The sequence below is a fragment of the Oryctolagus cuniculus genome, chromosome 2 (genome assembly GCF_051225735.1).
Source record: "Oryctolagus cuniculus isolate XC-2025 breed Fujian yellow rabbit chromosome 2, ASM5122573v1, whole genome shotgun sequence".
Classification (NCBI taxonomy): Eukaryota; Metazoa; Chordata; class Mammalia; order Lagomorpha; family Leporidae; genus Oryctolagus; species Oryctolagus cuniculus.
The window spans coordinates 165758493-165775903 of NC_142868.1; the positions used below are offsets into that span (position 1 = coordinate 165758493).

The window sequence follows — 17411 nt, forward strand, 5'->3', positions numbered from 1 at the left end:
AGCAATGATTTAGTTGATTCTTTTTTCTTTTTCAAAGATTTATTTATTTGAAAGTCAGTTTTTGAAAGTCAGAGTTACAGAGAGAGAGAGAGAGAGAGAGAGGTCTTCTAGCTGCTGGTTCACTCCCTGGATAACTGCAATGGCCAGAGCTGGGCCAGGCCGAAGACAGGAGCCAGGAGCTTCTTCCGGGTATCCCAAGGGGGCGGCAGGGGCCCAAACATTTGGGCCATCTTCTGCTGCTTTTCCCAGGCCATTAGCAGAGAGCTGGATTAGAAGCGGAGCAGCCAGGACTAGAACCGGCACCCATATGGGATGCCAGTACCTCATATGGCGGTTTTAACTGCTACACCACAATGCTGGGCCTTAGCTCACATTCTAACATCAAACATTATAGCATGCACATATATGAAAATTTTTGAAAATGAAGAAAAATACCGAGTTTTTCATTGGTCATATGTATTTCCTTCTAGGCTTTTGTGCATTTCTACATAGTTGAGTTTATATCCTGTTTTTTTTCACTTAACACTGTAATTTATACTCTCCTCATATTGCCATACAGTCTGTATTTTTTGTTCTAAATAATATTGCAAGGAACATCTGCGTGCGTTGAATCGTTCCCCATTGTGAATGCTTTGCTCCGAATATATTTGCAGAAGCAGCACGAGTGGGCTGTCTAAAGGCTTGAGCAGTAAAGAGTTAACCTGTAAGTTCCTAACCTGAAAGAACTCTGTAGAAATCTCTTCATCTCAGCAAATTGTTGGAGAGGCTATAGGAAAAAAAAAAAAGTCGTTTCAGCATATGTGATAGGATTGTGGGTAATTAAAAAAAAATCAGCATGTGAAGCCCATTCCGGGAATAGCACTATCTTGAGACCCAAATCAAATAGTACTAAATGTGCTAAGCAGAGGTCTGTGTTTAAAGAAGAAACTCATTTGCTCTTAATAACTGCAAAATGCTGCATAGCTCAGCGATGGAGTCAGAAGGCTGTGCAGAGCATCAAAGCCCGGTTCAGAAAGATACGGGAGGCTGATACAAGACAAACCGTCTTTCTCAATTAAAGCATCTCTGTGCCTGAACTGCAATAGTGAATTCTTAGAACAAAGGCTGCCTTTACAAGCTTTGACTGATGGCAGGAAAATATGATTAAATACGACCAGAGCATTTCAAGGTAATCTGGATCCTTTGTCCTGCCTCGAGTAGTGTAAACAGGGCGACACGTCCTAAAATGAAATGTCACACAGATAACCTCACAAGGTCAGATGAATTACAGTGGCTTACGTTTCCAAGCAGTGGAAGGCAAAGATACCGTATATTTCGTTTTTATTTTGCCTCCCTCTCAACTCTCCCCCTCCCCCTTTGCCCACCCCCCACCCCGCTGTCAATAAACAAGATTGATGTGAAGGAAGGGCGGGACAGAACGAGAGCTCTTCCTTGAGAGGGACCCTCACGCTGAGGAGCCGCAGGGCCCAGAGGGATCTCTGGGAAATGGCCCGCAAGTTTCATTTCGTCGCCAGGAAAAGTCGACAGAAGCTCTGGGGGCAGGATTACGGGGCACTTGAGAGGCTCCGCCTCCTGGGGAAAGGCAGCCGCCTTTGGTGCGGAAAAATCGCACCTCCCTAATCTACTAGAGCTCTTTGAAGGGTCCAACAAGTGTACGGATAAGGCAGGGAAACAGTAGACCCAATCTATTTACACTTTTAAGAAGCCTCTGAAAAGCTCCCCACCAAAGCCTGTTCAAGCAGCTGAGTCGCCATGGGAATGGGGAGAATGTGTGGTGACAAATAGGGGACTGGCTTAGCGATAAGAAATACAGAGTGAGGATAAACAGGCCTTTCTCTGGAAGGAAAAACGTTAGCAGTGGGGCTCCCGCTGTGGGGTGGGTGGTGCTGGGGGGGATCCGGGTAATTGGCCCTCAGTGGTCTGGGATGTGACCCTCAGCCCTTGTGCTCTCCCGGGGCCTTGTGAAGTCCCTATGGTCATATTTCATACCTGTCCGTCTCTGGAGTCAATGAAAGCTCTCGGGAGGTGGGGCCGCGTCTGATAGCTCGGTGTTCATTAGCTGCCCGGCATCCAGGCAGTGGTGTGGGGTGTGATCAGCCGAGAGCAGAGGTGTGCATGGCAGAATCTTCCGGTTTGCCATGACCTTGAGCTGTTCCACGCAGGGAGGAACCAACAAAGGGATGTGAGTGGAGGGAAGCTGCAGGGCGGCCGAGTGGCGGAGGTACTCAGTGCGGGAAAGGACTGAGGGAAGCATGAAGTAAAAAATAATTCACATTTCACTTAGCTTTTCATTATGAGCTGTAAAACGAGCACACATAAACGGATATAAAGTCCAGAGATGAATGGCATCCATGCTTTCGAGGGTCCCAGGTTCGGAGCTCTTACTGACAGCCCAGGAAAGGGCCTGAGACCATATTATGCAGTGTTGCTTGACCCATTTTTTTGGGTAAGATTTATTTTTATTTATTTGAAAGACAGAGTTACAGGGAGAGGTAGAGACAGAGAGAGAAGTCTTCCATCTGCTGGTTCACTCCCCAAATGCCTGCAATGGTCAGAGCTGAGCCCATCAAAGCCAGGATCCAGGAGCTTCTTCCAGGTCTCCCATATAGGTTCAGGGGCCCAAGGACCTGAGCTGTCTTCCACTGCTTTCCTAGGTGCATTAGCGGGGAGCTGAATTGGAAGTGGAGCAGCCAGGACTCTAACTGGCACCCATATGCACCACAGCGCTGGCCCCTCAACCTATTTGGTCACACAACCAAGTGCTTTGTTACATACTTTTTTCCTAATGCCACCACCTCCATGATTTTTTTTTTTTTAAGATTTATTTGAAAGAGTTACAGAGAGAAAGGTCTTTTATCCGCTGGTTCATTCCCCAGATGGCCACTGCAATAGCAACAGCTGGCTGGGCTGAAGCCAGGAGCTTCTTCTGGGTCTCCCATGTGGGTGCAGGGAGGGGCCCAAGCACTTGGGCCATCCTTTGCTGCTTTCCCAGGCCATTAGCAGGGAGCTGGATCAGAAGTGGAGCAGCCAAGAGTAGAACTGGTACCCATATAGGATGGTGGCATTGCAAGTGGTGGCTTTACCTGCTATGCCACAATGCCAGCCCTGCCATGAACAAATTTTTTTAAAAAATATTTATTTTATTTATTTGAAAGGCAGAGTTATAGAGAGAAAGAGGGAGAGACAGAGATATCCTCCATCACCAAAGCCAGAAGCCTAGAATTCCATCTGGGTCTCCCCTGTGCATGGCAGGGGCCCAGGCTGCCTTCCCAAGAGCATTTCCAGGGAGCTGGATTGGAACTGGTGCTCATATGGGATGCTAGCATCACATTGGCCTGAAATTTGGAGAGCATAGGTATAGTGCATATCAATATACATCCTGTGGCCCTCTGCAGAGCCATACACCATTGTAAAATCTAAGGTGTTTTATCTCCCAAGAACCAGAGTTTGTCTCCTTTGGGATGACAGAGGTCCTGTTGAGAATGCATACTATGGAGGACTCCTTGAAGGTTTGAGTTCAAAGTCTTCATCCAAACAGAACAACAAACAGAGGAATAACTAAGACGACGTGGATGGGCAGGCATTTGGCCTGGCAGTTAAGATGCTAGCTGGCCTACCCATGTCTCCCACTGGAGTGCGTGGACTTGATGCCCACTCCAGCTCCTGATTCCAGCTTCCTGCTACTGCGAATCCTGGGAGGCAGAGGCGATGCCACAAGTAGTTGGGTCCTCGCTTCCCATGTGGAAGTCCTGCTTATGAGTTTCTGGCTCTTGGCTTTGAATCTGTTCCAGCCTTGCCCTTGGTGAGCATTTGGGGAGTGAATCAGTGGAGGGGAGCTCTGTTTCAGTCTACCTCTCGGTCTCTCTTTCAAACAAATAGAACTTTGCCTCCCCCAAACTAAGCAAAGTCTCAACCCTGGAGGGAGTCGTGTGTTGCTGATCTGTTGTCCTCCTCTCTCCACCTTGATCTTGGGTGATAGTTGGGGACCTCACATCAAGTTCTGGGCTCCTCTGCCTTCCATCTGGGTTTGGCCCATAGAAAATCCTCCAGGGGGTTGGAGGAGGGAAGAAGGAGAGTGAGACAGGTGTGTACGTTCTCCCGGGAGGCCACCCAGTCTGGCTGTGTCCAGCCGTCACTGCCGTTCTCACGGCACCTGCAGAGCGCCTCTGAGTTCTCTTCATGGATTCCCACTTTCTTCCCTTGGGACCCAGCTTTCAGCACCATCCTTCAGGGTCCCCTGTGCCACGTCTTGGGGATGATCTTACGTCCACTGTTGCTTGCTGTTCCCTGTTGGAACTCTCGATGATGGAGAGGGGAGGTCTTGTCGCAGCAGCTCAGAGAGCTGTTTGGGAGCAAGAATGAAGCTTGGGGGGGAGGGCGATGAGAGAGTGGAGAGGGCTGGGTGGGACAGGGCAGGGGGACAAGGGTCACAGCCCTGACAGCAGGAGGCTGCAAGGGCCATTGATGGGATGGCTAGGTGAACAAACTTCCCCAAAACGCGGCTGTCAGGGAGCCTCGGGAGCTTGAGAGGGAAGTTTAAGGTCCTTGGTCCATGTCTTTCTCAGAGTTGGGACAGAGGTAGTCCTTTCTCCCCTCGAAGGGGTAGCACTGGCTGGGATTCAGAGAGGTGAGGCAGGGAAAGCAGACGACCCACACTGGTTCCTGGAGGCCTGGCTCTACGTGGGATGATGCCAGAGAGGAGCTGATCTCCTGAAGTGATCCACTGGGCTTCCCATCTAAGACAGGGTTGCATCTGGGGACTCCTTCCCAGAGAAGTGGCAGGTGTGAGTGGATCCTTGATCCTGCACGTCCAGAGGAAGGCTTTTGGGCACAGTGGCTCCAGCTTGCTTCCTGGCTCTTCACTGTCTGGGCCACCACCCACCTCATGGTTGCCATGAGGATTAAATAAGAAAGTGCGTCTAAAGGTAGCCAGACCTGGCCTGCAGCCAGTAGCAGCCCAGTCCCTTTTCCTAGCAAATGAGTCATCTCATGTTGGGGGCCCTCTGAGTCTCCTTTGCTGGCTCTGTCCCCAGGAGCAGGGAGTGACCAAATCCTACATGGTCTCAGCTCCAGAAGCCGCAGAGTGAAAGTAAGAAGCTGTTGTCATGGATGGGGTGGGTGGGCACATTACCCTGAGGCCTCCTAATCCCATTTTCTGCTTTTATGTTAATCCCCTTCCTCCTTCTGCCTGCCACACACTCAACTCCCAAGGCACTGACCTAGAGGGCTGGGCCCCATGCCCCTGATGGATGGCAGTGCTTCTGGTTGAGTGGGGGTGGGGTGGGATGCTGAAGGTAGGGGTGGGGACCATCTGGCCCATGGCTTGCTCTTCCTTGACCAACCTGGATGTTCTTCCAGGCCAAGGGACCCTGAAGGTTCCACTCACTAATAACAATAGCCATGGCAGAGTCCGGCAGCATTTCCTAAACATGAACCGTTTGCTAACACTGACCTTTATGTCCATCATTTTATGCAATTCCCACAATGTTCCTGCCAAGCAGATATTACCAATCTGAGACACGCAGCTGGCCAACAGAGGCTCAGCTCACACTGTGCAAAAAGCAGACTGTCCAGGACTCCTGCCCAGCCTGGGCTGGCTCCAGAGCCTCATGGGGAACCACAAGAGGTGACACTGCTTCCTGGGTGTCCCTCGAGGCTGGGTGAATACTATTTCTTCTACCCACCACACTTGGGTATCACTGGCATTGCAGTGGAGTGGAAAGAATGAAGGCTTTGGAGGGGAAGGGAGGTAGGGCATGGTTCTGGCTTGGTTCAAGAGGCACCCAGGCAGTGAAGGTTCTCCAGGGCCACAGGTGGCTCCGCGGAAATGGACCAACACCTCTCTGTTCCCAGTTGCAAGTCCTGTTCCCTCTGCTCTTTGGGACAGAGCCTGGCTGTGGCTGTTCCCAGCATGGGGTCTGAGGAAGAGGTTGTCACCTGTAGCCACCCATGGGCTGGTCTTTCTACAAAGACTTCATGCGCTTTGAATCTCCACTTCAGCTTGTCCCACCCTCCAAGTAGGGAGGGGTCCCCGGACTCTCAGGGAGATGCCTCATGCTGCAGTCCCCCTCTCTGGAAGGCACACGTGGTCCTGAATGGGCTTCAGAGTTAGGGCTGGACTTGAATGCTCCCCAAAGCGCTTGGTGACTGTGCCATTCGCTCTGCTCCTCTCTGGGGACACTCCTGGCTGGGAAGCCGCTCAGGGTCAGAAGGCAGTGCTTGGATCATCTTTGGCTTTCTCTGTCCCCACCGAGTCCCTCAGTTGCTGGGCCCCTTGGTTCTCTTGCTGACTGCAGCTGGGTCTGGAAGGCTTTTTGGACTGTGCAGATCCTGCCAATGGCCCCAGGCCCCTCCCACAGTTCTCATAGCCCCACAGGCTGGATGTCAGTGGGAGAAGAATCGTGAGCCAGGGAGAAATCTCACACAGGGTGGCACCTGTTGCAGAGCCCTGAGTGGGCTGAGGGCTGAGGGTGAACAGCATGGCGGACTTGGGTGGGCTGCGTCCTAATGGGCTCTGACTCTCCCCTCTATTACAGTCCCAAGCCCAGGCACCAAGGATGAGATGTGGGGTGTGGGGTAGGGAAAGCAGGTGCTCTGTGGCCACCAGGTGTCTCTGATGAGGACTCCAGGCTAACAAGGCTCCTCAAACACTCAGAACTACAGGAACACCTTGTAGGGCAGACAGACCACTAACCCCATTTGCTGAGGAGAGAGCGGGTTCTGACTTAAAGTTTGGAGATTTTTAAAAAAAATAAATTTGAGGGGGGAGAGAAAGAGAGCACTCTCATCTGTTGGTTCAATCCCCAAACACCTGCAATGGCTGGGGCTCGGCCTGGGAGGAAGCTGGGAGCTGGGAACTCAATCCAGGTCTCCCATGTGGGTGGTAGGAAACCAGTTACGTGAGCCATTATCTCCCAGGGTCTACATTAACAGGAAGCTGGAGTCAGGAGCCAGACTGGGTATTCAGATACTCTTATGTGGGAAAGGGTGACTTTTTTTTTTTATGTTTTGTAACATTTATTTATTTGAAAGGCAGCATAACGGAGAGTGAGGGGAAGACACAGAGGGAAACACACACACCCACACACAGGCATCTTCTATCTGCTGGTTCACTCCCCAATGGCTGCAATGGCCGGGGCTGGGCCAGATTGAATCCAGGAGCCAGGAACTTCAGCTGGATCTCCCATACAGGTGCAGGGGCCCGAGCACTTGGGCTGTCTTCCGCTGCCTTGAGACTCATTAGCAAGGAGCTGGATCGAAAGTGGAGCAGCCAGGACTTGACACTCATAAGTGGTCTTAACCTGCTGTACCTGCACAATGCCAGCCCTGGAAGGGGGTGTTTTAGCTGGCATCTTAAATGAGTAGGCCAAATGCCTGCCCCTGATTCTTCTTTTTAAGGCCCTCGAAGGTTTGTGCACTTGCGAGCATCTCAGTAGCAGCAGGGTGTACTGGAGAGAGGACACCGAGTTTCCCATCAGCAGCCCTGCTCCCACCAGGGGCTCTCTCTGTGTGATCTCAGTGTGATCGTGCCCTCTCGGGTCCTGTTTTCACTCTGGGCTTCCATATGCTTCTGCTACACCCCTAGCTCCTGAGATCCACAGAGTGGGGCTGGCCTTTCCCAACATGCTGCTTTCTGAACGAGAAATGCACCCACGACCTTGTGTGGCCAGGGCCAGCCCGGTGTTGGGCAAAGCTGACCCTCGGGAGGTTGCCTGGGTCTCCGATGACTTTTTCCTGAACTATCTCTCCAGCAGGGGATGGAGGTGCTTCACACCCCAGGTTAGGACTTCATTCGCAAGAAGCTTGCCTCCTGGGGTGAAAGGGCGTCCTCATGTGTTCTGTTGGCACAGGTATGTGGGGGCACCGGGGGGAGGAGAAACCACAGAAGCAGGCCTGAAAACACACTGTGGTGACTACATGCTCCATGGCACACGCACAGCCACAAACAGGCACCATGCACATAACCGGGAGCCGCTAAGTCACAGCCCAAGAAACGGGCTCGGGGAGAGTTTCTGCCATGAGACATCATTTTATTAACTGATCAATTTTTTTTTTACAAAAATAAACAATTTAATGAACAAGAAGTACAAAAGCTTCTGCATATACAAACTCCAGGAGAGGGGGGGAGCCTGGTTTTGGCTGCTTTGCGGCTTTCACTGAAAGCAAATGAGGCAGAAAGGCCCCACCCCCGCCCCAGGTCCTGGCTCAAACCGCAACCTGCTCCTCCACCCTAGTCTCGGCTCAAATGGACGCGTGTGCCTCTGCCCCGCCCCCGCCCCCTGGGCCGGCCGGGCAGCACCACTGTCAGGAGGCCAGAGACAGCGCCCCTAGGTCCAGGATTGCCCACACCCAGGAGCACCCCGAGTGTGTGCTCCGTGACCGATTGTCCCCATGCAGCCCCCGTGCACCATGGCACGCACAGCAGCGGCGGCGGCAGCAGCAGCAGCAGGGCTTCGGCTACATTCTCACACCACGAACATGGTAACGGGGCTGCCCCCGGCCCTGCCCCAGTGAGGGACATAGCCCTCAGCAGGGAGGCTAGCCTGAGCCGTGCTCACAGCCCAGAGAGTTTGGAGAGGCCCTAAGCTCCCCACCATGAGTCCTGGCCCGGGAGCCAGCGGTCCCACACCTAGGCTGGTAAACTCACATTTTAACATTTTTGCATTATTGCACGTTTGTCCTGGTCACATCTGTCTGTCTGGGATGGCAGCCGTGTCCGCAGGGGGTCCCAGGTGACATGCGGCACTGCTAGTGCAAGTCACTCCTGCCACAGGCAAGCCCAGCTGGTCAGCTGAGCCCTCAGCCTGGTCAGCCAGAGGTTCTCACATACGTGATCTTGTTGGGATCTGGGACGACTTGGCTCCATCCAGTCTTGAAAAAGACCAGCTTTCGACCTGGGGGCAGAGGTGAGAGGTAACAAGACGGGATGCTTCTCTCCCTACTGTCCTGAAGACACAGGAACCCCGTCCCATCATCTTGGCCTCTGTGCTGGCTTCCCATGAGGACCCACTTCCTGCCAACCCCCTTCTCCTGCAGAGCAGCCTAGCCACCTCCCTTGGAATGCCCTCTCCCAGCAGCACACCTGTCCAGGTGGTCTGGTTGGTGAGCACAAAGGCCCGGCACTGGGCGTGGCTCTCACAGACATCCACGGCCTCAGCCAGGTTGAACACGGAAAGGAGGCAGCTTCCATGGTGGTAGGATGGCCAGCAGCGATAGTCCTCCCTTGGGATGGTGCTGTCTGGGAGGCGCTGGTATTCTGTGGGTGGGGAAGGGAGCAAAATGCAAACACTGTGTGTCCAGGAGCAGGGACCAGGGCCACTTTGGGAAAAGAGCGGCAGGGCTCGTCTTCTAGGTGAAGGCTGAGGTTCAGCTGCTAGCGTGGAGGCGAAGGCAGTCACTGCTGCTGAAACTGGGCGATGGCTCAGGTAAGCCACAGCACAGACTTGGTTTTTGGAAGACACGCATCTCCCAGATCTCAGGGCCCACAGCTGGCTTGGACAGCACAGAATGCGGGCTGTGCGTGTGAGCCAGCTCCACACGCTGAGCCACCAGCTGTCCAGGCGGCCGGCTGAGGTCAGGGCAGTTTAGACATTGGAGCTGGGTTTCTCAGACTTCAGTGTGCACGGTGAACCACCAGGGGATCTTGTCAGAGTGCAGATTCTGATTGCGTGGGTCTGGGTGGGACCTGAGAATCTGCATTTCTGACCAGTGCTGCTGGTCTGCAGGCCATGCTTTGAGTCAGGAGGGTTCACAGCACCCCTCTCCTACTTTCCCCTGGCCTTGGGGAAGAGTGGCTAGTAGGATCCACAGTGGGGATGCAGCCAGGGATTTCTGAGGTTAAGAGAGGCAAGCGAATAAACCTAAAATGCAAAAACACCCGTGGCTACAGTGCTTAGGAAGGGGGCCGGAGGCAGACTCTGTGACCTCCCCTTACGCCTCTGAGAGCACCGCAGAGGCCTGGAAACATCTCACCATCAGGAAGCGGCTCAGATGCAGGTCTCCTGTTCATTCTGTCTTCTCCACCGCCAGGGAGCCCTGGCCCTGGACCTCCGGCCACCCCGCCCTCCTGCCTCCTTCTCCTACCAGAGACTAGACCAAAGTCCAGGGCTGGCTGTGATTTATGGCCCCATAAACGGCGTCCTCGGGGACAGAGCCAGCCATTGTTCACCTCGTTAAACTTTATTTACAGGGCTAACGAGGCCTCCCCCACCCCTGAGACTGGCCAGGGCTCCTCGGGTAGGCAGGCTGTGGACCCCTCGCCCTGCCAACCATGGTCAAACCCCAGAGCTGGAACACGGGGACCACAGCCTGCAACTGGTGGCTGGAATTCTCCCCACCCCCAGGGCCAGGGTGGAAGTTCAGTGTGCAGCCCCGGCCAGCCCCAGGAGAGTAGAGGAAGGAAAGAGAAGCAAACACCCACCATGTTTTAGCGGTGCAACGGGAACTGCACTAATTGCTGTCCTACATCTCACCTGGCACTTAGTCCACATCAGAACTTTTTGCAGTGAGGCCCAAGGGGTAATTTGCTCAGAGTCACATCGCCAGTGCATGTAAGGTTTGGAGCCATCCAGGGAAGGGATGCCAGTGCTCACCCCCTAGTTGTTCCAGCTCAGCCAGAGATGTGACCTCCACATGCAGGCTGAACACTCGCATCACTCCAAGTGAGCTGGCAGTGGCCGTGAGAGACAAGGGTTCCCGGAGGCAAGGCGGTCACTCACCCACCCCACCACCAGCGCTGCCCCGCCACCTGCCCCTCACTCACCGGCACTGCTGCTTGCTGAGGAGTTCTGCAGGTACTGCCCACTCTTGAACAGGTGCAACACCTTCTCCAGCTGGCTCAGGGTCTCGTCCACCCCCCAGGTGAGCTCTCCTGTGGAGTGCAGTGAGGCTTGGGGCAGGGGGTCTCGGCTCCCAGTCTTCCCCAAAGTCGGAGGCCAGCTGCCCTGCCTTCCTTCAGCTGGAGCCTGGGTGCAGGTGACCAACTTGTGGGCAGGGAGGGGCCTGACAGATGCAGCCCAGGTCTCTGTCCTATTGGGGAGTGGCAGGTGATGGGAAGCAGGGGTGCCCTGGGCGCTCACCTGTGGCATTGACAATGCTGTCCAGCAGGGGCCGTAGTGAGGATGGGGCGCTGTGGGGCAGGAGGTACGTGAAGAAGAACCTGTGGCACCGACAAACCAGGGCTCAGAATCCCGACTTTTGAAGACACGTCCCCAACTCTGGAGCGAGCTCTAGCCTGGCCAGGGGGACTGATCCTTGGCACCTGGGCACACCCTAGGGCATGCCATGGCCCCTCCTCGTATCCGGGGACTGGGCTTGGCGCTTGTGAAGATCACAGTTAACCTCGGACCAAACTGAAAGCCGAGGTCTGTTTGCCTCCTAGTTCCCCAAGACTTCTCCAAGGCCCAATCCCCAGTTATCCTGACACCAGGGTCCCAGCAGCTTTCTGGCGGGGGCCCAGGGAGGAGCTTCGCAGAGGTCCAGCACTGGGGTGGGAAGAAGTGCCAGTCCCTCCAGCCCCTGGCTCTAAGAGCAGCACTATTTTGAGAAGCCTCCAGCTGCCACCCTGCAACCCAGATTCTCCATGCAATGTTCTATTTTTAGCCTCACCATCAGAAGCCTGAACCTCTCTTTCTTGACCTGGTGGCAGCGTTCCCCCAGTCTACAGCTCTGTCGGTCAAGAGTGCATCTCCCTGCCCCAGTGGCCTCTGGGACCCCATGCTGGCCCTCTCCCTGCCCTGGCCTCCTAGGCCGTCCCTCCCTCGATGACCTTCCTGCACTGGGGGAGGAGGTCACCTGTAGGCGTTGTAGAGGTTGCGCTTCTCATTCATGCCCTCGCACCAGCCCTGGGCTGAGCAAGGCAAGGTGAAATTCCTGGCTGGAAACTCAAGTATGCAGTCGGTGCTGCTTGCACACGGCGTCTCCTCCACGCGTGCATCATCCAGGTCTGTCACCTTCAGCTCCCCATCCACCAGCACAAACTGCCGAGGGCGGAAATCCAGCAGAGTGACCGAGCCCAGCGGGGAGTGGGCCAGGTGGTGGAGGAGACGGCCCAGACTCAGGCAGATCTGAGGAGCAGACATGAGTTCTGTTCACGGCATCTGTCCTGGGTTGGGTGGAGGGTCCTGGCCTAAGCTGGGAGATTGGCCTTTTTCTTCTATAGGTCTCAGTGCTCGGTAAAGGCTGAGGCCAAGGGAACTCAGGGAAGAGGTCAGTGATTGTCTGTCAGCCCTTGGCTGGTCCAACCCTGCAAACGTGGAGTGAGTGGGAAATGGGTAGCCAGGGTGGCGGTGGGTGTCTGGGAATAATGACCCTCTTCTTCGATGGTACATCTGGAGTGTGGCTTAGTTCACGGTATGGAAATCAAGGGAAGGTCAAGAGGACATTACACTCTTTCCTGGCTGCAGGACATTGGCCTTCTTGCAGCAGGCTGAGTGTGTGTGTGTACCGGTGTTTTATGTGCAGGGGTGCAGGGGCTGGGGCTGGGGGGTTGAGGAGGGCAGAAGCTCAGAGGGTTGGGATCCTCTGTGTCTTGCTTCTTGTTTTAACCCTGATGGCTGATGGTGGAAGCAGCCCATGCTCCCTCCCTCCCTCCCTGCCTCCCTCCCTCCCTGCCTCCCTCCCTTTCCCTTGGCTGAGGGCAGAGCTACTCCGCAGTGCTGGCCTTCTAAGGGAGAACCAGCCTGGCCACAGCCCCAGGGCTCCAGCCCTCCCCCCTGCTCACTCGGAACCGGTCCTCCCAGGAAGTCTGCAGCAGCTGGATCATTTCCACAGGGGCGCCCAGCTCCGTGATGGTGGTCAGGGTGTCTGGGATGTCCTCGCTGTCCTGGTAGCAGTAGCCATAGAGCTAGGGGAAGCCCAGGGCAGGTCATTAGGTCACAGGGTGGGGGCAGGGCTCCCCAGGGATCCCCTAGGATCCAAATTCATGCCACTCTGATTCCACAACCTGGTTCTTTCCAAGAAGGCTATCTGCTAACACCCAGGCTCCCAAGTGATGACTGCCCCTCCTCCAGTCCCTGCCTATTCCTTATCGTTTCCACTTTCTGACAGCTTCATTTTACGCCCCCCCCCCCCCCCAGTGCGAGGAAACCAGGGTTGATAAGAACAAAGTAACTTGGGGGCACATCCCTGGTGTTCTGTGCATGGGTGGCCGGGGTGGGGGTAGGGACATGTATCAAAGGGGGTGGGAGTGAGGGAGGTTCCAGGGAGACTAGCCACAGTGTCCCCACTCCTCATCAGCTGGGGCAGGCTGGGCACCACCTGGCTGGGCAGGGCTTTCTTGGAAGCACTGCTCTACCTGGCCAGCCTCTCCCCACAAGCTGCTTGGCTGCTGGGGGCTCAGACGAAGCTGTGGGCTGGGAACACAAACGCTGAGCTATCCAGGCTGGACCAGGGCAAGGCGAGAGCTTCCCGGTTGAGGGGAGGGCGGGAAGGACGTTAAGTCTATGACTAGATGGCCCTGTGCACTGTCACCTTCAGGCCAGCTCCGTCCCAAGCCTTGACACGCCTCCGTCCCTCCCCAGGAGAGCCCTTTCAGCTGCTCCTGGAGCCAGCTGCCCAGGTCCAACTGGCCCCAGGAAGGCACAACTCTCCGTGGATCATCCAGGTCCCTCGGCTGCGACTCGGGGGAGCCAGGGGGCAGCTGCCGGCACCTTCTTCTTCCCTCTCTCTCCATGCCTCCCCCCAACATCGGCTCAGGGAGGCCCCAGACCTCAGTGGGGTGGGGGGAAGGTAAGGGGAGCAGCCTTGGGGCCTGGTTCTCATTTTCTTGCCCAGAGCCTGAGCCTTTGTGGGAAACTTCTGAAGGTTATTAAACACCCGGAGGTCGTTAAATGCGCTGTTAACGAGGTATTAATCAACACCCCTCAGGAAAAAATAAAAAGACACCATTAACCCCCCCGGGAAGCACGAGGCCGAGCGTGTCAGGCCCATCCTTTGTTCGCTCTTTCGGGGAGAAGAAATATACTCTAGTACCGGCAGAATCTGGGCCCATCAGAGACCTGGGGCCCCTGGGATGCTGGGTGTGGGGGAAGGGAAGACCTTCGTGACCTCTGACCCTGGGCTCCAGAGGCATCTGTCACGTGAGGGAGTGTGTGAGGTGGGGTGGGGAGGCGTCACAGCAGATGGACAGAAAGCCCTGGCCTGCCAGGCCGCCCGGGGCGAGCAGAGCACGCGCTGGGAGGTGTGCAGCCGGATCTGCTGCCCTGGCATTTTCTACAGGCACCCGCAGGACGGGCTTTGGGCTGCTCTCAGGGACGGGGTGGGGTGGGGGAATAGGAGGGAGGGTGCCTGGGGGACGGATGGGGCACTCCAGCAACAGCCTCCGGCTCCTTGCCAGGTCCACCAACAGTCAAACGGTTTTGAAATTTTAAATCACTAAGAGGTATCCCAACAACACCATGCCCAGTTCCCATCCCTGGCCACCCTGGAGGTGCCACAGGAATAGGGGGAGACCCACCCCAAAGCAGCTCCTGAACTCACACTAATGGATCCCCACTTTTACTTCTCCCTGGCCCCCTGCCTCAGCTCTCTCTGCCTTCACAACCTTTGTGCCCAAGGGCGACCGACCCCAGCCAGCCCCAGCCAGGCCCGGCGCTGGTGTGGTGAGGGAGGAAGGGGTAAAGGGTCCAACCGCAGCTTTTTTTTTTGGCGCCTTCAGAACTGGCCCTGGGCCCCCTCCTGTGGTGTGTGGGGGATGGGCTAGGTGCCTGTCAGAGGGCTTGGGTGGGGCTGATGAGGGAGAAGACCCTTCAGGGACAGAAAAGCACACGAAACATCAAACCTGTCCTCAGGGAGAGGTGCTCGTGTAGATTAACCAACACCCAGCCTCCTGCTAAGTCTCTCAGAACCGCCCCCTCGAATCTGGCTGACACCCCAGGGTTTCCAAAAAGTTCCCAAGAGCCCCTGGGAAGCGAAGAGAGCAAGATCCTCCCAGTTAGGACGGCCACGTAACCAGCCGCTCACGGCCTGAAGCTCCAGACACAGTGGCCGCCGCACAGCCAGGCAGAACCACACACAACTGCGGGCCCTGGCCACAGCCTCCTGCCACCAGCTCAGGGCCCAGGTTCCTGAGCAGGGTTGTTGTGGGGTAGCGGGGGAACCCAAGGCAGACTGGGGGCCAGCAGGGTATCAACAGCTCTCTGGCCTACCTCTCCTACTCTGTAGGGCCCACCACCTTCCTGGCCTGGGTCCCATCCCACTCCCAAGCAAAGCAAGGAGAGACTCCTGGGTTCACAGCCCGATCGGCTGGGCACAGAAAGGTTCACAGGAGTGCACCGGGACCTGGGGCAGGTGAGCAAGATTCACTCCCTGGGGAAGCTACACACATCCTGAGTTTACCAGGCCAAGAGCAGCTGCAGATTCTGCTCTCGGCCCGCTCAACCGCTCAGTCATGTGCAGAGCGAATGGTGTGTGGGCTCCTGGGGCAGATTCCAGGACAGAGACCTGGGAAATGGGAAGCGGGGTGTGTGAGGGCAGTGCTAGGTTTATGAGAGGCCTGCTCTAAGTCTAGCTTGGACGGGACAGGGGATCTCTCCGGCCTGTTCCCTAGTGAACAGAAGAGGCAGAGTTCCACTTAGTGGGAAGCTGGGTATGCGGTCTGCTCCACCTTCCACATGGTATGACAGTGACCTAAGACCCCCAGGCATCCCTCAGTGGCTCCAGTGGACCCGCTTTAAGGACGGGGGAAGCCCAGGGTCATTTCTGTGAAAGGCTGTGCGTTTTCTGGCTGACTCCCCTAACCTCCTTCCAGGGGCTTCTGGGTGGGGCAGTGGGTAGTGGCGGTGGGGGACTCTGGGAATGAAGCTCCACATATGGTCTCTTTCTAGCCTGTCCCTGTTCAGCCTCATCCCCGAAGCCAGACAAGTTGCTGGAGGTGGAATTCAAATGCTACCAAGAAGGGGGACCCTCTCACTCCGGCAGAATTCTGCACAGGGCAAGAGATGACCTCTCCTCTTCAGTGGCTTGGCTTGGCGTCATTTTGGCTTCAGGCATCATCCCTGGTGTGCAGCACCCTAACTCCAAACAGGAGAGGGGTCCTATACCCTAACAGGCTAACCCAGCCCTCCGAGTTTTTGGACCCTGGATTCTGGCCTCCGTGGTTAAGGGAAGTGTGGAAGCTGAGAGACGCAGGAGGTGCCGGGGAAACGGAGGCCCACCCAGGAGCGAGAGGCAGGGTGGTGCAGTGGCAAGCGCCAGGTTCTGTGCCTGCTTTAACCCCCGGCATCGCTGCGCTCGGCTTCTCTCTCAGACCAGGGCGTCCTCTCCCGGCCAGGGCGGCCAGCACCACCCGCACCCGCCTCGTACCTGCAGCACGTTGGGGTGCCGCAGCCGCTCCAGCAGCACCATCTCCTTGAGCAGCTTGTGGGCCGCCAGCCGATAGCAGCCCCTCCGCGCCCCGAACTCGCGCACGCAGCTGCCCAGGTCGTGGCCGCTGAAGTCCACAGCCTTGAGCGCCACCGCGGCGCCGCCGGGCAGGCGGACCCGGTACACGGCCTTGGTGTATCCGGAGCCCACGTACTGCGCGCCAGACACGTTGCGGAGCGCGGCGCAGCCCAAGCGCGGGCCCGGGCCAGGGGAGCCCGGGCCGGGAGCCGGGGGCCAGCCCGGAGCGCCGTCGGGCAGGGGCCGGGCCCGCGGGGGCCGGGGGCGCTGCAGGCCCGGCCCGCCCGGAGCCAGGTCCATCAGGCGCCGGCGCTCCGGCCGGCCGGCCCCGGGCCCGGGTCCCCCGCGGGAATAGCGCTGCACCTCCTCGTAGCGCGCCCGGATCTGCCGGGCCAGCTCCCCACGGCCCCCGCGACGTCCCGGGCCCGGGGCTGGCGAGGGCCCATGGGATTGGCCTGGCCGCGGAGGCTCCGAGCCCGGTGCGAAGAGCACGTTGAGGACCGAGCCCAGCAGGAAGGAGGCGCAGAAACCCGCGGCCACGGCCGCCCGCCGGCGCCGCATCGCTCCCCTCCCCCCGGCCGGCCGCCCGCGCGGCTCCCCGGCCCCGGCCCCGGGCGCCTCAGGCTCGGAGGCGGCTCTGCTGCGCGCCCCGCCGGCCCCCTGCCCAGCCCGCGCGCATGGCCCCGGCGGCCCCGACCCCGGCCCCTCGCGGGCGGCACATCGGCCTGACACTTGCCTCCCTCGCGCCCTGCCCCCGCCGCTTATAAGGCCCGGGGCCGCCCCCGCGCCCGCCCCCTCCGCCTCCGCCTCCCGGCTCCCGGCCCGAGCCCGTCCTCGGCGCCGCCCCCTCCGGCCGCCCGGCCCGGCCTTCCCCGCTGACTGACAGCGGGACCTCCTCCCGCGGCCGGCCGGGCCTGGGAAGCGACGCGGAGGCGGCTCTGGCCCTGCCCAGCGCGCGGCCCCCCGAGCTCGGGCAGGGGAGCGGGGGAGGGGGCGGCGGCGGCGGCGCGCAGGGGCGCCGGGCCCAAAGC

At 57.4% G+C, this 17411-nt stretch overlaps 1 protein-coding gene and 1 long non-coding RNA gene across 2 annotated transcripts; both read right to left on the reverse strand.

Moving 5' to 3' along the window:
• Window positions 1-20: 20 nt before the first annotated feature.
• LOC138848822 (uncharacterized) lies at window positions 21-2950 on the reverse strand. The gene is made up of 3 exons (XR_011386930.1): window positions 1990-2950; window positions 717-766; window positions 21-264 (listed from the first exon to the last, which is right to left on the reverse strand). It is a non-coding gene; the product is annotated as an uncharacterized LOC138848822 (long non-coding RNA).
• Window positions 2951-8009: 5059 nt separating this feature from the next.
• Window positions 8010-17123, reverse strand: PKDCC (protein kinase domain containing, cytoplasmic). The gene is made up of 7 exons (XM_008254480.5): window positions 16303-17123; window positions 12722-12844; window positions 11794-12065; window positions 11079-11158; window positions 10763-10870; window positions 9083-9256; window positions 8010-8894 (listed from the first exon to the last, which is right to left on the reverse strand). Exons 1-7 carry the CDS (start codon window positions 16939-16941, stop codon window positions 8809-8811), a joined length of 1482 nt encoding a protein of 493 aa, XP_008252702.2. The 5' UTR covers window positions 16942-17123; the 3' UTR covers window positions 8010-8808.
• Window positions 17124-17411: the final 288 nt, after the last annotated feature.